This window comes from Mytilus galloprovincialis, chromosome 1 (assembly GCF_965363235.1).
Source record: "Mytilus galloprovincialis chromosome 1, xbMytGall1.hap1.1, whole genome shotgun sequence".
Taxonomy (NCBI): Eukaryota; Metazoa; Mollusca; class Bivalvia; order Mytilida; family Mytilidae; genus Mytilus; species Mytilus galloprovincialis.
In genome coordinates this window covers 16,267,251-16,288,146 of record NC_134838.1, presented here as the reverse complement: position 1 = coordinate 16,288,146, position 20,896 = coordinate 16,267,251, and the positions used below count along the sequence as shown (strand labels likewise).

Genomic DNA, 20,896 nt, shown 5'->3' with positions numbered 1-20,896 from the left:
CTGTTCAGGGTTTGACTTCTGCGGTCGTACAAAGCTGCACCCTGCATCTGGTTTTTGTAAGTTGTAATTTTTTTATAAAGTTGAAGATAAACTATTTTGGTCTAGAAAATCGTTGTAATGTTCACATGTACGACAGGTTTGATCTCTTTTCCATGATTTCTTTGATTGTTCAGTTTTACAATCTAGCACACCACTTTGGATATCATGGGAACCTTATTTACAGTTTTGAACCAAGACAACCCATAGATATAGAAAGATGTGGTATGAGACAACTCTCCATCCAAATAACAATTTATAAAAGTACACCATTATAGGTCAATGTATGGCCTTCAACACAGAGCCTTGCCTCACACCGAACAACAAGCTATAAAGGGCCCCAAAATTACTAGTGTAAAACCATTCAAATGGGAAACCAACCGTCTTATCTATATAAAAAAAACAAGAAACGTTAAACACGTATAAATTACATAAACAAGCTACAACTAGTGTACATCAGATTCCTGACTTAGGACAGGTGCAAACATTTGCAGAGGGATTAAATGTTTTAATGGTACTTAACCTTCTCCCTTTTTGTGAAACAATAGTATAACATCACAACATAGAAAACCACATGCATAGTTAGCTTCTTTGTTCCAACTGTGCCAATAGATTTAGATGACATGATTTTCACACAGTTTATGATTTAGAAAAGACAACTAATGTCTGCAGTTGATGAGCATCTAGTATTTATTTAGATCAATACTAGATATATATATATTGAATTAATCCCTCTGAAAACCTCAATTTTTAAAAGAACCAATCTCATAAACCACCAGTTTATGTTTAGCAAAATAAAGTCTTCAATAACATGTAAGAATTTTGTCAATCAAATCTTCTTTACTTGATTTCTCCATTGAGACGACTTTTACACATTTTCAATTGTCCAAAAATATGGTGGAAAGAAAAAAACTTTAAAAAACAAGAAATATCAAATATGATTATAAAGTATTAACGTCAACAGTTGTCTGAATAATGTATCAGACATTTGTAGGTAGATACAAACTGTAAACAGCAAAAATGATCATCAACACAAGATTTACAAAAAATGTGTCCAAATGAGATTTACAAATAACCAACATTATGACTTATCGCAGTATAAAAAGGTAGAAAAAATTTTAAAAGGCATATTTTTATCGTTTAGAGGATTCAGGCTATTGGGACAGAGTTCTCAAAAAAAGATTTTGACTAGTGGTCATAGAAGAAAATCTATACCACTCAATGTTTCTATCCATCACGGTGTAGGTCAGGTCGACTATCCATATGTAATTGAAGCAAAATAAGATCAACAAGAATTATAGTCAACAACAAGTCAGACTTTCATATTTAAGTACACACTGTAAATAGTAAGAAATGATCATCAATACATGCATAGATTTGTATAGTACTACACAAATCCTTGATACAAGATCTATAAAAATGCCACTAAATATGATATACAAACAACATTACTGTTCAGTAAAATTAAAATAAATATGATCAATATAATTTTTAGTTTCTATTTCTGAAAAGTCTACTTTAAATTGATATAAACATATGCCTGTGCTGTTATCTTTAATTTGGAAGATTGGTCTGAACTTGTATATTTCAAGGTAAAAGATAAATCAAATCGGAAACGACACATTTACGTACCCGACATTGGAACGTATTCTATTTATTATTAATAAAATCACATCAGTGCTTTAATCAAATGTAAACTTCAATTAGAAATTAAGTTCGTAATCGACATCGAAAAGAAAAATTGGATTTTGATCACGAAATCAAATCGAACGGCTTATGTACAAAACTGTTGATTAATCAGTGGCAAGACACTCCAACTTAAGAAAATGCTAGGAATCGGAAGTTTGTGGAATTTCATTAAGCGCCATAAACGAAAATTTATATTTGGAGGCATTCTTGCCGGAGGTAAATTTGTTTATAATCACCATTACCGTAACGATAACCTACACAAACAAATATACATATTCAGGCTTCTAATCTTCACTGTGTTACTTGTATTCCATAAGACAGTAGTTGCCAATCTCTAGCAATGGTTAATCATGTCATAAATCTCATCCTGCTGGACCAAGAATAAATTTCTTTTTTGGCTATCCACAAAAGGGTAAAATGAATACCCAAAGACTTCAACTTGCATAAACGTTGCATGGAAAAATAAAAATCGGGAAAAACTAAACTCGAGGATCTTAAACCATAGTTATAAAGGAGGAAAGTACTAGAAGTTATTACCTTGCCATTCTTGAAGATCATGCAGTCATTGTTAAAGGAAATGAAGACCCTGTGGTCACCGTTTAGGGACAACTAGTTCTTCTTCTTATGGTATCCAGTTATCCATTCTGATCCTGATCCTAAGGTCAATTCAGTGGGGTATCCAGAAATTTTCATAAGTGGGGGCCCACTGCCTGGCTGCCTAAGACATTTGTAAGAGTGGGCCCGATCTTGTCACGCTTCAGTGATTCCCCATATAAACAACCAAATTTTTTTCTCAAACGGGTGCCCCCCCCCCTAAATCCGCCTCTGCAATTATTGACACAACTTGTCTCTCTTGTACTGAATTTCTCTGGTAATTTCTCGTAAGTACTTAGAAAATTAGTTTAGGCGCAGGATCGGGTATCAGGACTTTCTAGTTCTTGAAAACGCCCTGATTTAAATACATATTCCCCTATAATTTGTGCAATTTTTTCGTATGTTTCTCTCTTTGATGGTGAAAGTATTGATTGGATGTCCAGTGAAATGTTAGCTATTTCCAGTTGTCTTTTTAAGTCCTCTCTTTCTTGGTTGTATCTTGGACAGTAAATCAGATAGTGTTCAGCAGTTGTTTCTTCTTCTCTGCATTCACAATATGGCACGAGGGATTGACCTAATTGGTTTCTGTAGTCTGCTGTAGTCTGTTCTTAATTCCGATAATATTCTTCCAATTTGAGTGTTAACCCTTTCAACGCTATACACGGCATATGACGCGATGACATACGCCGTCCGCCACTGCTATTCGCGGCATATGCGGCGATGACAACAGATTTTTCATAAGGACTCTTAAACCATTCGGTTTTCATTCGGGTCCTCTTTAATTTTTCCTTGTATGAATCAAGGATATACAAGGTCTCATTTGCGCTTGAAATCCCGGCAATTTTTATTATAAAAGGTTTCTTGTTATCTCAATGTGTTTATTACATTCAGTTCGTGTGGGAAATATGATTTGATCGATCATTATGAGACGTAGAAAAAGGGGGGAAAACAGACGTTGACTGAAAATTTTGAGGATGGAGCCACTGATTTGTGCCACGATTACATAATACGTTGTGTATGGTGCAATACGCTACGGAATCGAGCAATCGGTGTCTTCTTTATTATATGGCAGATAAAACAACAAAATAGATGAAGACTAAAAGTAGTTTTTATTCAAAATTCAACACAAATGTAATAAATTACACCTTTTACCTGTTAATTACCTGAAAATACAGGTAACCTGATAAAAATTTTACTGAAATAACTGCCTAACATTACAGTTCATACTCTCCTGAGCATTTTTCATGCAATAAATTTCTCTGTATCTCTTGTAATAAAAAAGATACAGCAGTCTGAAAAGGAATATACTGTTCTAATGAATGAACACAAAAAAAATGCAGCAGCAACAGCCATTTTTCTATTTTTTGTGTAGCGTTGAAAGGGTTAAGGAGGTCTAGTTGAACTATTTTTCCAACGATAGGTACCAGATCATATACATTGTAGGTGTCTTCCTGTATCACCAATTGTCCATCTGCTTTGCCATTTCAGTTTTGTAGACATCTTGACTGCACTTTTGACATCTGACATACAATGTAGTTATAACATTATATTCATGATATTCATGATATTGTTCATTTAGTGATGAAGCCTCCTTTGCAGCATCTTTCGCCAACTGTCTGCTATCTCGTTCCCGGCTATATTAGCATGGCCTGGTATCCAAGATAGGGTTGTTAGTATGCCGTTTCTCAAGAGTGTCCCCATACTTTCTTTAATGTCTGTTATGATACATGTATCTATGTAGTTTGAAGATTTCCAGTGTAAAGTCAAGATACCTGCAGCAGTCTGGCTATCTGATAGTATTTTGACCTCAGAAAACTAGTCCTTAAATCACGTAATACAGTGCTCCAGAACCATTAGGATAGCTACAAGTTCGGCAAGTTTTTGATCCTCTGTTATAGCTACTGTGGCCTCTTTAAGCCCTGGCTATTTCTGGAATATACTACCGCCCCTGCTCCACATGGTCCTGGATTACCCTGACAAGAGTCGTCAGTGAATGCCACTATAGTTGAGTCGGTACTGTCTCCGAGTAGGTCCTTTACAACCTGATTACTTTCAACAGTTTGTTCTGCAGTTCTATTCTTTAAACTACCAAGACGACTCCAGTAGCTGAGTGCTCTCATCAGCATAAAATCTGCGCCAGCTTTGTATGTAAGTTCTGGTTCAGTGAGTTTAATATCTACCTTTGTGGCTTTGAACATGTCTACAGATTGGTTTACAGCTTTACCAAAAGGTGACTGTTGTTGTTCATAAGTATTGTTGTTGGTAAGATACTGTTCCAGTTGTTGTTTTATTGGTTCTATTATGCTCTTAGATTGAATTTTTGCCAATTCACACACAGATATCACACACACCTTGATTCTTAGGTCAATTGGTTGCATATTGGCTTCAACTTCCATTGCCTCTCTTCCTGATGTTCTTGGTAGTCCAAGGCATAATGACGGGCCTTTTTTTTGTACTGCTTCTAGTTTTTTCATATTGTCTGCAGATGTTATTTGCCAGACTGGGCATGCATACTCCATAATGGATGTCCCCATGCTGTTATAAATTCGAAGTAATTTTGCTCTTGATATTTTTCCCATGCCCTATATATCTCCTATTACATATATCGCATTGTTTACTCTATTCTGTATAAGTTGATGTGGGTGTCAAATTTTAATTTCTCATCCAGAGGTTCACAGGCTAGTCATGGTGTTGAACGGTATTTAAATTTGAAGGAGTTTACGATTAATGTTTTTTGCTCTGCAACTGTGATGTCTTTTGAGAATAGAGAGACTTTACATTTTTCCAGGTTAACATTAATTCTCCATTTTTGTGTCCAGTTTAGTTCTTCTTTGACATCTTCGGCAGTATTTTCTTTCAGCTTGCTTATGTCTTTCCATATTGTTCCATCATCTGCAAATTTGCAATTTTCCTCTCTGATGTTATCCATAATGTCAGCTATAAAAATGTTAAAAAGGGTTGGTGATAATACGGACCCTTGGGGCAGACCTATTTTTGTATCAAACTCTTTTCCAAAGAAGTTATTTAGCATACATCTGGCTGTTCTATTCGTGAGGAAACTATTGATCCACAACCAGGTTTTTCCTTGTATTCCAAGCTTATGTAGCTTGAACATTAACCCCTCACGACATATTGAATCGTACGCTTTTTCTAGGTCCACGAGCCATGCTAGAATTGATTCATCCTCATTGAAACCATCAGATTTAGTTTGAACTAAACGGAGTATGCATTTGGTGTTGAGTAGTTTTTCCTAAAACCTTCTTGAGTTAGATCAATTAGTCTGTGGCCCTCAATATATGCCAAGATGCACTCTAAGATGACTCTCTCCATTAGTTTTCATATTATGTTAGGCTGATTGGTCTGTATGAGGAAGAAGAGTAATAACTGGTTTTCCCAGGTTTCCTAAGGAATTTTACATCTGCCATTTTCCATTCTGTTGGAATTTCACCTTTTTTGCCATATGATGTTCGTCATGGTGATTATTGCTTCTGCCATCAGCTTTTTGCTTTGTTGCAAATAAGTTGCATCTGATTTGAAAAAAAATATTATTCAAAGTGATTTGATGGACTTTATTTCAAGTTACTGATACTGTTATTTAAATTTAGTAGTTATAGGCTTTTAATTGAAGAGAGAATTTAATATCCTAGGTGCCAGTTCATTAATTAATGATTTAGAACAATATCCTGGCTGACTTTGAATTAGTCCCGGTTTATGACATGTATGTTTTAATCAAATGCTGGACAAGAGGTACCGACAAGAGACACAGAAAATTTATAAGAAGAAATATGTAGCACACACATACCATACACGAGAAAACAAAAAATTAAATGTTGAGACACAAAAACAGTCAGAAAACATTAAACAATGTTTGAAAACAGTCCTTTTCCACAATCGTAATATATATAATTCATTTTAAATATTAAATTAAAACATTTTTTTCAGTTTTGTTACATTTATATTAAGTTCTGTTCTTAAAAAGAGAAATTCTTCTGATGTCTACCATACTTTCTACAAAATATGAATTGATGATCTGAACTGTGAATAGCCTATTATTTGTGTTTTAGGTGGAACATATTTTTACAGATATTTGCAAGAAAAAGTCAAAGAAATACAAGAAAAGGAAGCTTCAGAATGTTTGGCCCATGCAAGGTACATTTATTTAATGCACATCTTTAGGTTATTAAAATGGCCCAAGGTTGCTCCCATTCAGATATATCATATTAGTGGCATTTTCTCTTGTCAAGTCCACTGTCTTAATTGTTTTTGGTTTTATTTTTGAGGTCCAAATATGTATATAATTGTCAATTTGGAATTGTAGAGATTAAAAACCATGCAGGATCAGAATTATATAAATAAAAGGAGAAATTTAGTATACAACAATGAGTGACGAATGAGACAGCAACCTGACAGCACAATAAATACACCAAGAGAGGTTTACAAACAAGAGTTATCAAAGACAATGCCATATGCAAAGGTCTAAATCATTTTGAGTCATGAAAAAACGTAGATAAATTTAACAGAGTCTACTAAAGCTTTGCCATACGTCTTAACCGTCTAATTGCTTCCCTTAATGCAATGCCAGTTCAACAGTTTAGTTGTAAGTACTGAACAACAATTATATAGCTTCATACCAATTTTGTTTTAGGGTGGTGGGGTGTAATTTGGTTATCATGGTTATCATCTTAATCCATTATTCTCTAATGTATAATCCATTTTACAGAAAACAGCACCATTTTGACAGTAACCAAAGAACTTGTAATATGACAGGTTAGTATCATTTTATCTAATTGCATATATATACAAATCTATATAGACCTTACTTTATATAGTTATATAAATATATAGAAGTACGGTAATAAGTTACTTAAAAATGTCAGTGTACGACATTTATAATATTGTGAAAAGGATTTATAACTTCTTAAAACAAAACTTTATGAACAGGGTATCTTGTAAAATATTTTCTTTATACCGGTAATTGAATATCAAATATTATTTTAAGCAGATGCTGAATGCTCTTAATGTGAATGATAAGTAATATTAAGATGAAAATACAAAATACACAGGTAAGCTATGTTTGGGTCATCTACAGTGCCTACCATTTCAAAAGATTTTCATGTCTCAATGAGCAGTTAGAAGTTTTTATAAAAAAGAAATTTTGTTAAATTAGAAATAATGAAAACCATTTCCTTATTACACCTACCATCATGCAAAAGTCACCTTTTAAACAGTATAGGATTACTGTTTCAAGAGACAAATGAGTTTTTCTTAAATAGTCATAACTAGAACTGTCTATACAATAAATCAATTGGATACCTGCTTAAAGGTAAATAAACCTTTAAAATCGTGAGAGAATTTGGGATTTTTTTACCTTTTCGATCAATTCAGTTGTTATTTTGATACATTTTTAAGAAAGTTGAGAATTTTTTAATGGAATATAGATTGAAAGAATTTCATTTCTTAATTAGTTGTTTTGAGCAAATTGGATCACAAAATTAAATGGAATTTAATGGCACATCTAGCGTTTGTCTAGAGATCATAAATTTAATGTTTCAGTTTTATCCATGGTGTCTACTCTACGTGAAGCATTGATGAAAACATTTAACACTGAAGAAATAACAGAGCTATTGAAAAATAAGTAAGTATAATTATATAATTGTGTACATCGTGATGTTTTATTCTATTATAAAAAATACCATTTTGATCTTGCTTTTGATGATGATGATGATGATGATAAAAGCTAGACAAAGACATAGCTTTCCTGGCATTGGTGGCTTCAACAATTGTTGAAAGTTTTCGAATGACTTACAAAGGCAAGATATATATCTGTGATTACATTTTGGAATTTTTGCATGAGACTATAAAAAGAAAAAATTCAGGTTTCACGAATATACAGTCTTAGTGCATTTCTTGGTCATGATATAAACATTTCGAAGGTTAACAGCATAGTTACACAACATGTTTATTTTTTGAGAAATTGTATACCAAACAAAAAAATCAGAATTCAAAATGGTAGCTGTTTTAGTTACGGAGTGGTAGAACGTGGAATTTACCCTTTCAAAATATTGACAGTTATTAGAATTGACCCTCAATGAACTTATTTTGATGGCCAGTCATCATGTGATAGCTTCAATTAGTTTCATTGGAAGTTTCATAATATTTCATTTCAAACTTTAAAGTGGAATGAAACTATTTTATCAAAGTCAGATAATGCTTTATTATTCAATTTCATGTATCAAGAAATGAAGATTATTATAAGGTATAATACCCTCCTTTGTTAGTAGCCTAGTCCTACAGACAGATAGATTGTCTACTCTTGAAGGAGGGTAGTTTACCTAACCTAATACTGACTTCACAGTTCAGCTAGCATGCAAGCTAACTTTTTTTTATGCCTCACCTACGATAGTAGAGGGGCATTATGTTTTCTGGTCTTTGCCTTCGTTCGTTCGTCCGTCCGTTCGTCCCACTTCAGGTTAAAGTTTTTGGTCAAAGTAGTTTTTGATGAAGTTGAAGTCAAATCACCTTGAAACTAAGTACACATGTTCCCCATGATATGATCTTTCTAATTTTAATGCCAAATTAAAGTATTGACCCCAATTTCACAGTCCACTGAACAAAGAAAAAAATAGTGCAAAGCTCAGGTTCAAGTTTTTGGTCAAGGTAGTTTTTGATGAAGTTGAAGTCCAATCAACTTGTAACTTAGTACACATGTTCCCTATGATATGATCTTTCTAATTTGAATGCCAAATTAAAGTATTGACCCCAAATTCACGGTCCACTGAACATGTAAAATGATAGTGCGAGTGGGCATCCGTGTACTATGGATACATTCTTGTTTTTAATTTTACCTTTACCTACACACTCAAATGCAATCAGCTGTAAATATTGTTTAACAACTAGTGTTAATCTTAGGAATTTTCTATATACCATTCCAATTACCAAAAAGGAATGAAAAACATTTTTTCAAACAGTTATCTATGTTTATTAAAATATACTTTATTATGGAAAAATACATGCTTTTCATTTTTCAGCCCAGAAAATAAATTACAGTTATGGGAAGACTTGAAAATAATGAGTAAGTAGATTTAGTATTGAAAAGTTTACAAATTCTAAATTCATATGAATGCATTATACAAAATTAGTTGGTATGAAATCATTGGACAGAAACATCTTACTTCTAACATGTACAGATTACTTCACAGATGAGCCAAACCTACAAATATATATAAAAAAAAAGAAGAATACTGTAATAGAATAATTAAGAGCAGATGAATTTGATGTTTCATCTTTTAAAATGAAATTTTATTTATATATTTATTTTGATAAAGACAAAGAGTACAATTAACTCTCAATTCTTTCACATTGTAAGCATATAGTTTTTGTCGAGCCTGCAACTTTTGTTGCAGAAAGCTCGACATAGGGATAGTGATCCGGCGGCGGCGGCTACGGCGGCGGCGGCGGCGGTGTTAGCTCACTTCTTAAAAGCTATATATTTTAGAAGGTGGAAGACCTGGATGCTTCATATTTTGTATATAGATGCTTCATGTTACGAAGTTTCCGTCAGTCACATGTCCAATGTCCTTGACCTCATTTTCATGGTTCAGTGACCACTTGAAAAAAAAGTTCAGAATTTTTGTAACGTTGAATTCTCTCTTATTATAAGTAATAGGATAACTATATTTGGTATGTGCGTACCTTGCAAGGTCCTCATGCCCGTCAGACAGTTTTCACTTGACCTCGACCTCATTTCATGGATCAGTGAACAAGGTTAAGTTTTGGTGGTCAAGTCCATATCTCAGATACTATAAGCAATAGGGCTAGTATATTTGGTGTATGGAAGGACTGGAAGGTGTACATGTCCAACTGGCAGGTGTCATCTGACCTTGACCTCATTTTCATGGTTCAGTGGTTATAGTTAAGTTTTTGTGTTTTGGTCTGTTTTTCTCATACTTTATGCAATAGGTCTACTATATTTGTTGTATGGAATGATTGTAAGGTGTACATGTCTAGCGGGCAGATGTCATCTGACCTTGACCTCATTTTCATGGTTCAGTGGTCAAAGTTAAGTTTTTAAGTTTTGATCTTTTTATCTAATATTATATGCCAAAGGTCAACTATATTTGGTGTATGGAAATATTTTATGATCTATATGTCAGTCCCGCAGGTTTTATTTGACCATGACCTCAATTGCACGGTTCATTGGACAGTGTTAAGTTTTTGTGTTTTGGTCTATTTTTCTTAAACTATAAGTAATAGGTCAACTATATTTGTTGTATGGAAGCATTGTTAGCTGTACATGTCTGCCTGGCATGGTTCATCTGACCTTGACCTCATTTTCATGGTTCATTGGTCTTTGTTTAACTATCTTGTTTAATGTTAAGTTTATGTGACAGTTGTAATAACGCTTTATACTTAGGACTATCAACATAATATCAATGATTAGTAAAGAAGGCGAGACATTTCAGTGTGTGCACTCTTGTTTCAATTTTTCTTAATATATTGAACCTATTTTTCTATCAATGTTGTTTTAGGTTTTGCCAGAACCGTCAGTATTGTATATAGTTGCAGTATCATGGCCTTACTTTTACGAGTCCAGTTAAATGTGATCGGTGGTTATATGTTCATAGACAGTATGCATCAACAAAATGGAAAAGTAAGTTTTTTTTGACTGAGGTTAAAATATTATTTCTTTGAATGTTGAGGTATATTTCTGTGCCAATGTGCTGTTGTCTCCTTGTCAGATTTCTGCATATTCTTTGATATGATCTTTCTCAAGTTGAAAGTGTGTAAAATTGTTTGAAGAAATTGTCATATTGTGAAGAAAGCAAATTCAATTGTCCATTGTGGAGGAGCACCACCCTTAAATAGCAAGTGATGATCCCTGATAGTTATAATGGTATGAGTGCCAATGAGACAACTCTCCATCCAAATTACAATTTATAAAAGTAAACCTTTTCTTATTCATGAAATGCAGTATTTAAAAAAATGTATATTGGAAGAAAAAGGAATATATCAAAAGAAGATTAATATGCTTGGTTTTTAATTGTAGACTGAAAAAATATTAATATCTAAAGAACTTCAACAGAAATATCTATCAGATATTCAGCATTTCTTCAGCACAGGTTAGTTAATGATGTTATGCTTATTACCACAGAATAAAGATCCAGTTTGAATTTTAATGGAATCAGTATGACCATTCTACAGTTATTCCCCTTTACAAATAAAAAATTGCTGAATCTATTTCTTATGAAAATTTCATAAACATCTATTTCTTAAGAAAATTTCACAAACATCTATTTCTGAAGAAAATTTCACAAACATCTATTTCTGAAGAAAATTTCACAAACATCTATTTCTTGAGAAAATTTCACAATCATCTATTTCTTGAGAAAATTTCACAAACATCTATTTCTTAAGAAAATTTCACAAACATCTATTTCTTGAGAAAATTTCACAAACATCTATTTCTTGAGAAAATTTCACAATTTTTTTTACAGGATTAACAGAATTGACAGAAACAGTGCAGCATGTTGTTAGAAAGGAAATATTAAGGTAGGTTTATTCACAATACAGCCATAGGTAAACTTCATTACAATGCTAATGCTTGTTGCTTTATTGTTTTATTTTAAAAAATCATAGATTCAACAATGTGTTCTTTAAATTGAATGACAAGTCAATCAAGGGCAAGTTGGCATCAAATTTATAACTTTTTCTTAATTGAAATAATTTAGATCTTCTACAAAAAAGTTATGTATTTAATTATACATCGACAACAAATAAAAGATTTTAATGACGTTGACTGGCTATACAGCCCTTGCACGGTCAGTTTCATGTATAACAGTTCTTGAAAAAAAAGAAGGATTTTTTGTAAAAAAAAAAAGTGACAAAAATTATCATATTATACACATTTTACACTAAATTAAAAACTACTGCCTTCTTTTCATAGTAGTTATACTCTTCTCAGTAAAGAAGAATGTTGATCAAGTGTAAATAGAAAAAAAGAATTTGTAGATTTCTTTGAGAAGTTTATTTTTCATCAGACATGGGGATAACTCTTGTTTTTTTTATTTATGTCTTGTCATATAAACCATAAGTTATGCATTTACCTTTGTTTTGATAGTATTTGTTGTTGTTATAATTTCTCTTTGTGATTTAAAAACAACACACTAGAAGATTTTTTCTATTCCAGTATATCATTAAAAGAGAGATTAACGATAGATAATTTACAAGCCATACTCCAGCAGATTAGAGAGAGAATAGAAACCAGTCCAGATATATCTGACTTATCACCAACCTTTATCTTATGTAAATATATGGTACCTTGTATCCAGATCTCTCAGCAGGTAGGTTTAATTCAAAAATTCAAACTTCCATTTAGTGCCAAACAGCAAAAATTGCCAAAATAGCATCATTTGGGGATATTAAGGTAGCACAATACAAAGATTTTTCATCCCCAATCAGACATCTTTAAACTGGTGTAATTCCACTCATCTTTCTTTAAATTTTATAAATGAGGTACCAAAAGAAAGAAGAAGGACCAATCTTTCAAATTGTGATAATTTCATTATGACATAATTATTACATCATTAATTGTTATGTAATTAGTTGCCATATTGTGATGTCTATACTTGAATGAATTTAGCTTCTTTGTTATTCATATCATCCCAAAATATTTTATAGATTCGTGCACAACACAGTTTGACCTCCAAAACTGTGTCTCAGATTTTTCCTATTGTATTTCAATCTCTCATAAATCTTCAATGAAGTTTGCAACATCAATTCATAAGAGACCACTAAATTCAATTGGGTATAAAATTTGTTCTATTGATGTTTTTGGAAATCTGAGACACAGTTTTGGAGGTCAAGCTGTGTTGTACAAGAATATATAAAATATTTTGGGATGCTATGAAGAACAAAGAAGCTAAATTCATTCAAGTGTGGACATCACAATATAGCAACTAATTACATAATAATTAATTATGTAATAATTATGTCATAATGAAATTATCACAATTTGAAAGATTAATCTTTCTTCTTTCTTTTGGTACCTCATTTATAAAATATAAAGAAGGATGAAATGAATTACATCAGTTTTAAGTTGTCTGATTGGGAGTAACAAAATCTTTGTATTGTGCTACCTTAAGTTTACCAGTTTTGTCTTTTTCAGTAGCCAAACAATGGCTCTTATCATACCCCCTCTTTTAGTAAAACATCTTTTGTTAGTATTTCATATCAATATTTATTAAGAAATTTGGGGTTACTTTGAAGATTTTATATTTAGCCATATGCTTAAATATTTTTCATAAGTCTCTCGCTCAGTGATGAATTAGAAACAATAATTAGGTCTTTCCACTTTTCGTGGAAAGACCTTTTGTTTTTCTTCTGATTATTTTTTTTTTTCTTCTGCCGTCTGAGATGCTTTTTTGTCTTACAACATATCGAATGGATTTTTTGGCCAATGATGTTGAACAGTAATGGGCGTTTCAAAACTCACCCTGTGTGACCGAACATTTATTCCTATAGGAGTTATCTCCCCGCGTCCCCTTTTTCTTGTTATCGCTATATCTCTAAAACCGTAAAAGATTTTAGCAAACTGTTTTCACCAAATTGTTCGTCTACTCTTGTGAATGATTTGGTTTATTTTGACTTCAGTGATTGGAAGACATCTTATGGAAGTTATTTCCCTTTAAAAATTCAAGATAGGCGATTTGTTGGATAAATTCATACCTTATAAGTCGTAGAGGCCTACAGTCTTTTGATATGAAGTCCTTGGTTCATTTGAAGGAAATTAAGGTCAAGGTCAAAGGTTAAGTTCATGTTCTAAATTTTGAATTTTGCTTGTTATCGTTATTCCACAGAAACTGTGACAGTAAATGATATGATGTGTTTGCCAAATAACTGTGTACAATAAGGCGCAACTTCAACCTATTTCAGTCAAAGTGTTTTGGTTAACCCTTATAGGAGTTTTCTCCCCTTATGTATTTCAAATCAGTATTTCTCCACAACCATATAAGTGATTGACCTCCGGACTTCCGTTTTGAGTTCACTGACCTATGACCTTGAAATTGAGATCAAGGTCGAAGGTCAAGGTCATGTTATAAATATTGAATTTTGCTTGTTATTGCTATTCAAAAGAAACTGTTACAGTTAATGATATGATTTGTTTGCCAAATTACTGTTTACAAAAAGGCACAACTTCAACCTATTTCAGTCGAAGTGTTTTGGTTAACCCTTATAGGAGTTTTCTCCCCTTATGTATTTGAAATCAGTATTTCTCCACAACCATACAAATGATTGACCTGGGGTCTTTTGATTTGAGATCACTGACCTATGACCTTGAAATTGAGGTCAAGGTCAAAGGTCAATTTGACGTTCTAGATTTTGACCTTTGCTAAAAATTATTTTCTGTTCATGATAAAACAATTAAGTCTTCTGCATATACCTATCAATTTGAAGAACCAAATTACATCAACAAGGAGTGACATTTTCTAACATCGTATTTTAAATTTCATTCTTATTATTGAGGTGGAAAGACCTTCAATTGTTCTCTGAAGAATTGGTTTTTAATTTCAAATAAAACCATGTCTAATTTATGCGCATTAAGATATATAAGCTCCACTTTAATGTTAAACAGACATTTTATTTTAATTACAATACTAGATTAAGATGTCCAATCATATAAGTATATTCTGACACCATTTTATTTGTATTAAAGGATGATGATGCCATGTATGCTAGGCTTCATACAGAAACTAAAGATATAATAGAAAGGTATGTCAAATTAGTTCCCCCCCTTTTGTAAGATACTCTTGTAATTTGTGCTGTGTTTATAAATTTTTATTGTTATTGCAAGTGCCCATTTAGAAAAACCAAAACATTACGTTTTCATGAAAATAATAGAAATATTGTGCAGATTACATGAACAGTTGGAAAAAATTTCATTGACAGGGAATTTGTATTTGTCCTGCAAATCAACCTTTCTACTATACTAAACAGTTGTACAGATAACATTACCTGATAAACTTATACTAGATGTATATATTCTCCTTGTATCCTGCTTTTGTTGCGAGATAACTGTTCAATTTGGAGTCCTCATTACGATTCACGTTTAGGTCATTCAATTTCATTCAAAAACAAATTGGAATGGGAAAAAATGTACAAAATGAATTACAGGATAAAAAATAACAGTTTTTTATTCGGTTTGAATCAGGAGTAATAGCTGGCTGAAACTTGCATTACACCTGTTTCTTAGTCTGGAACAAATACAGCTGATACTTAAGGACTTTATAAGCATTTAAGAAGAAATGTCAGACTGAGAACATAATAGTTATAAGAAGATGTGGTATGAGTGCCAATGAAACAATTCTCCATCCAAGTAAAAATTTGTAAGAGTTAACCATTATAGGTCAAAGTACGGCTTCCAACATGAAGCCTTTGCTCACACCAAACAGCTCTAAAAAGGCCCTCAAATATGACTAATGTAAAACCATTAAAACAGGAAAACCAACAATCTAATCTATATGTATACGAGAAACAAGAAACACTTATGAACTACAAATGACAACCACTAACAAATTTACAACTGCATATTTTGTCATATACCCTCCACAATTGAAATCCTGCAACACAAGAACTACTGATATTCGTTTAACAAATATTCCAGAGTTTTTTTTATCAGTTTATTTCTGTATTCATATTTTAAATAAATTTGTGTAGATAATTATTAAAATGATAATTCAAACACCTCATGATAAATAATAATAAACGATTAGATATTGATAGAATATGAAAATTTTTGTGAGGAAAACTTTCATCATTGAGGAAATGCATATATATTTACAGTGCTGACTTCCATAGTGTATTAAAGTTATGTTTAGACAGAGGGTTTGCCAAATTACTAGACAGTTTAGCTGACCATTACAAACACATGTTAGAAGATCAACATAGACAGAAGTAAGTAAATCTCTAGAATTCAAACATATCTCAATACCAATAGGTTTAATACTGAAATGACAAATTTGCTACAGACAGTTGCTTGTAACATATTTCTTTTTATTACCTATATGTCTGTTTCTTTGTAATATAATATTACAGAGATAAAATGAAGTAATGCTACTAGTTGATTAAGATTTAATGAAAAGTAATTTGTCTTTATTGGTTAACTTATAGAAATTTTTGAATAAAACAAAAACCATTATTTTTATGCCCCATTTATGGACAATATGTTTTATAGTCTGTGCGTCCATCCGTCTGTTCCTTCGTCTGTCCATCTGTTTGTTCGTCTGTCTGTCCGTTTGTCCCGTTTCAGGTTAAAGTTTTGGTTAAAGTTTTTGGTTGAGGTAGGTTTTGATGAAGTTGAAGTCCGATCAACTTTTAACTTAGCAAACATGTTCCCTATGATATGATCTTTCTAATTTTAATATTAAATTAGAGATTTTATCCCATTTTCACGGTCCACTGAACATAGAAATTGATAATGCGGATGGGGCATCAGTGTACTTGGGACACAATCTTGTTTACTATCAATTTTTTATGTTTTTTATTCCAGTTTCCATGAAGTGGCATTGCCAATGGCCAAATTAATTCCCATAGTCAGTGGATTGTTATATAAACTGTGTAGTGATGCTCCTAATCCATTAATACAGGTAAGTTTTCACAAACCATAGGTTTTCATTTCATATCATTCATACTTTTTCAACAGAAATTATATTTCTAGATAGTACTAAAACCACATTTAGAGGATAGCAGATTTAAAAGTTTTTTATTTTTTTTGTTCAATCGTATCCTAAAAAAGTTTGGTAGGGAAGAAAATTAGGCTCTCACACAGTTCTCACCTGGGTTGAGTTCAGTATTGTAGCTGCTACGTAGCTACTATCCATATCTACATGTATGTAACATCTAGTCTATAGCTACACGTTCAATAGTCAAAATCTATGAAGCACTACGTAGCCACTACGATATTGAACGCAACCCTGATTTTAATTTAACTAATGTAAAAGATTTACGTAGGCAATAACTTAGTCCATATATAAGGGCTGAATCTACTGATAGTATATTGATGGAGGAGTTATAGCCCTTGAAAATAAAAAATCAACTTTGTAAGCACTTTTTTACCTTCTTTTATAGTTATGTCAAAAGAGTAAAATGAGAAAAATATGCAGACAAAATTCCAGACAAAATTCGAAAGTAGCATTGATAGTAACTTTTTATTCGAGTTTTGACTTTGAAATGTAAATAATTTGAACCAGATGCTCCGCAGGGCGTAGCTTTATACGACCGCAGAGGTTGAACCCTGAACGGTTGGGGCAAGTATGGACACAACATTCAAGCTGGATTCAGCTCTAAATTTGGATTGTGATTAAATAGTTGACACAGCATAGGTTTCTGACACAGAATGAATGTGTTCTAATGAACTTAAAATTTTTGTTTTCTCTTAGAGCAATTCACTATGCTGTTGAATATTAATCCTCTCAAAACAAGAATGTGTCCTCAGTACACGAATGCCCCACTCGCACTATCATTTTCCATGTTCAGTGGACCGTAAAATTGGGGTAAAAACTCTAATTTGGCATTAAAATTAGAAAGATCATATCATAGGGGACATGTGTACTAAGTTTGAAGTCGATTGGACTTAAACTTCATCAAAAACTACCTTGACCAAAAACTTTAACCTGAAGCGGGACAGACGGACGGACGAACGGACGGACGAACGAACGGACAGACGGACGGACGGACGGACGCACAGACCAGAAAACATAATGCCCCTCTACTATCGTAGGTGGGGCATAAAAATGTTTGAAGAAATTTTCTTTTTTATTTATGAAATTTCAAATGAGAAAAATTGAACCCAATTTTTTTAATCACATCCCCCTTTCCCTTATTCCAAAACTAATCTCAATTAAAATTTCTAATGGAGTTTGCAACAATAACTACTCATTTAAATACATCATAAAATATTAAGATGTAAAAAAAACTGCTTGTTATCACTGAATGTTATTTATTATAATTTATCAGTTGGTAGTAAAAAGTGAATATACATTGTATATTGTATATAACAAAGATTTAAGTTGATTCTGGACAAAGAAAGATAACTCCAATTAAAAAAAATCTTGCTATTGCACAATATTTTGCAATTAGATATTTCTTGCTTACTATTCTGGACAAAGAAAGGTAACTCTAATTAAAAAAAAATTTGCTATTTCACAATATTGTGCAATTAGATATTTCTTGCCATTGCGCAATACTGTGCAATTGAAAAGACTTGCTATTGCACAACACTTAATATAATAATTTTAGATCCTGATTTGGACCAACTTGAAAACTGGGCCCATAATAAAAAATCTAAGTACATTTTTGGATTCAGCATATCAAAGAACCCCAAGATTTCAATTTTTGTTGAAATCAGACTAAGTTTAATTTTGGACCCTTTGGACTTTAGTGTAGACCAATTTGAAAACAGGACCAAAAATGAAGAATCTACATACACAGTTAGATTTGGTATATCAAAGAACCCCATTTATTCAATTTTTGATGAAATCAAACAAAGTTTAATTTTGGACCCCGATTTGGACCAACTTGAAAACTGGGCCAATAATCAAGAATCTAAGTACATTTTTAGATTCAGCATATCAAAGAACCTAACTGATTCATTTTTTGTCAAAATCAAACTAAGTTTAATTTTGGACCCTTTGGACCTTAATGTAGACCAATTTGAAAACGGGACCAAAAGTTAAGAATCTACATACACAGTCATGACAGTTAGATTCGACATATCAAAAAACCCCAATTATTCAATTTTGATGAAATCAAACAAAGTTTAATTTTGGACCCTTTGGGCCCCTTATTCTGTTGGGACCAAAACTCCCAAAATCAATACCAACCTTCCTTTTATGGTCATAAACCTTGTGTTTAAATTTCATAGATTTCTATTTACTTATACTAACGTTATGGTGCGAAAACCAAGAAAAATGCTTATTTGGGTCCCTTTTTGGCCCCTAATTCCTAAACTGTTGGGACCTAAACTCCCAAAATCAATACCAACCTTCCTTTTGTAGTCATTAACATTGTGTTTAAATTTCATTGATTTCTATTTACTTAAACTAAAGTTATTGTGCGAAAACCAAGAATAATGCTTATTTGGGCCCTTTTTTGGCCCCTAATTCCTAAACTGTTGAAACCTAAACTCCCAAAATCAATCCCAACCGTTCTTTTGTGGTCATAAACCTTGTGTCAAAATTTCATAGATTTCTATTAACTTAAACTAAAGTTATAGTGCGAAAACCAAGAAAATGCTTATTTGGGCCCTTTTTGGCCCCTAATTCCTAAAATGTTGGGACCAAAACTCCCAAAATCAATACCAACCTTCCTTTTGTGGTCATAAACCTTGTGTTAAAATTTCATAGATTTCCATTCACTTTTACTAAAGTTAGAGTGCGAAAACTAAAAGTATTCGGACGCCGGACGACGACGACGACGCAGACGCCAACGTGATAGCAATATACGACGAAAAATTTTTCAAATTTTGCGGTCGTATAAAAATGATGACATCCGAACAGAAAAGCAGAAAACAGCACAAGGCCACCAATGGATCTTCAAGAAAATCCTGCACCAGGACGTCACACTAAACTTAAATATATAAATGATTTTTTTTTTAAACAAGGCCGGGATTCACATATTTTGTATAACAGCAATACCCAATATAAAAGTAATCATACATTGTTTTATTTTACTTTTTGTAGGAAATTTTATTGTTAGAACCAACAAAGACTTTTGCTGCCAATATTTATGAAGCTTTCAGTGAACAACAGACAGACCAGCTTGCAATATAACTGTATGCCTGTAATAAACAATATTGTCTCTAATTTGTCACATAAACTATTTTATAAAGAGAGGAAAAATGTACACGTTTGGGTCTTTTGGTTGGTGGAAATTTTTAAGAGTTGAATGATATAAAACTGATCAAGATCTAGTGTCAAAATAAAGGGTTCAATTAAGAATTGAATGCTTCTTTTTGTAACTTCATTTATGTGTAAAAGCATTGACCGAAGTACATTTTGTATGAAGCGTGGAAGCGCTTCATACTAAAAATGTGCACACGGCCAAGGTTTTACAACCCTATGAAGTTACAAAAAGAAGCATTCAATACTTATAATTGCATTTTTTTAGCAATGATCATGAAAACAGGAATTTTATTATTGTTTTATTTAATTCACCTGTGCACTTTATTGTGGGTCCACATGTTATCATGAATGAAAAGTTTTATTGAGCAATGCAATTGCTTACGGAATAACACGTGATCCAATCAGAATAAAGTATCATAATGAAACATACATCTAATGTAATTATTGGTATGTAATGATTAACTGTGGCTTGATATACTGTTGACTCATTATTATTTTTATAGGACACCAATTCTTGTGGATTTCGTGGGTACTTGTGAACCACAAAATTATTTATTAGATAAATAATAAATTTCCAAAACTGTGGATTCATTTATTTTCATGGGTATCAAATTTAGTGGATCTAGGACAACTTCCATTTTCGTTGAAATTTTGATCTAGTGGTTTCGCCAATCACTAAA

At 32.4% G+C, this 20,896-nt stretch overlaps 1 protein-coding gene across 1 annotated transcript; it reads left to right on the top strand.

Annotated features, from left to right (window-relative positions):
• The first annotated feature begins 1,744 nt into the window (after nucleotides 1–1,744).
• LOC143067243 (peroxisomal biogenesis factor 3-like) lies at nucleotides 1,745–20,202 on the top strand. Its single transcript, XM_076240354.1, has 13 exons — nucleotides 1,745–1,941; nucleotides 6,384–6,468; nucleotides 7,040–7,086; nucleotides 7,873–7,954; nucleotides 9,348–9,391; nucleotides 10,848–10,969; nucleotides 11,366–11,438; nucleotides 11,814–11,868; nucleotides 12,506–12,659; nucleotides 15,032–15,087; nucleotides 16,159–16,269; nucleotides 16,865–16,961; nucleotides 20,055–20,202. Exons 1-13 carry the CDS (start codon nucleotides 1,863–1,865, stop codon nucleotides 20,142–20,144), a joined length of 1,095 nt encoding a protein of 364 aa, XP_076096469.1. The 5' UTR covers nucleotides 1,745–1,862; the 3' UTR covers nucleotides 20,145–20,202.
• The last annotated feature ends 694 nt before the right edge of the window (nucleotides 20,203–20,896 follow it).

Excerpts from the sequence above, each read along its gene's own strand:
- LOC143067243 (XM_076240354.1), top strand. The coding sequence starts at position 1,863 with ATGCTAGGAATCGGAAGTTTGTGGAATTTCATTAAGCGCCATAAACGA. Across the intron at positions 11,869-12,505 it reads GTTAGAAAGGAAATATTAAG|TATATCATTAAAAGAGAGAT; the intron begins GTAGGTTTATTC and ends TTTCTATTCCAG. Across the intron at positions 16,962-20,054 it reads CTCCTAATCCATTAATACAG|GAAATTTTATTGTTAGAACC; the intron begins GTAAGTTTTCAC and ends TACTTTTTGTAG.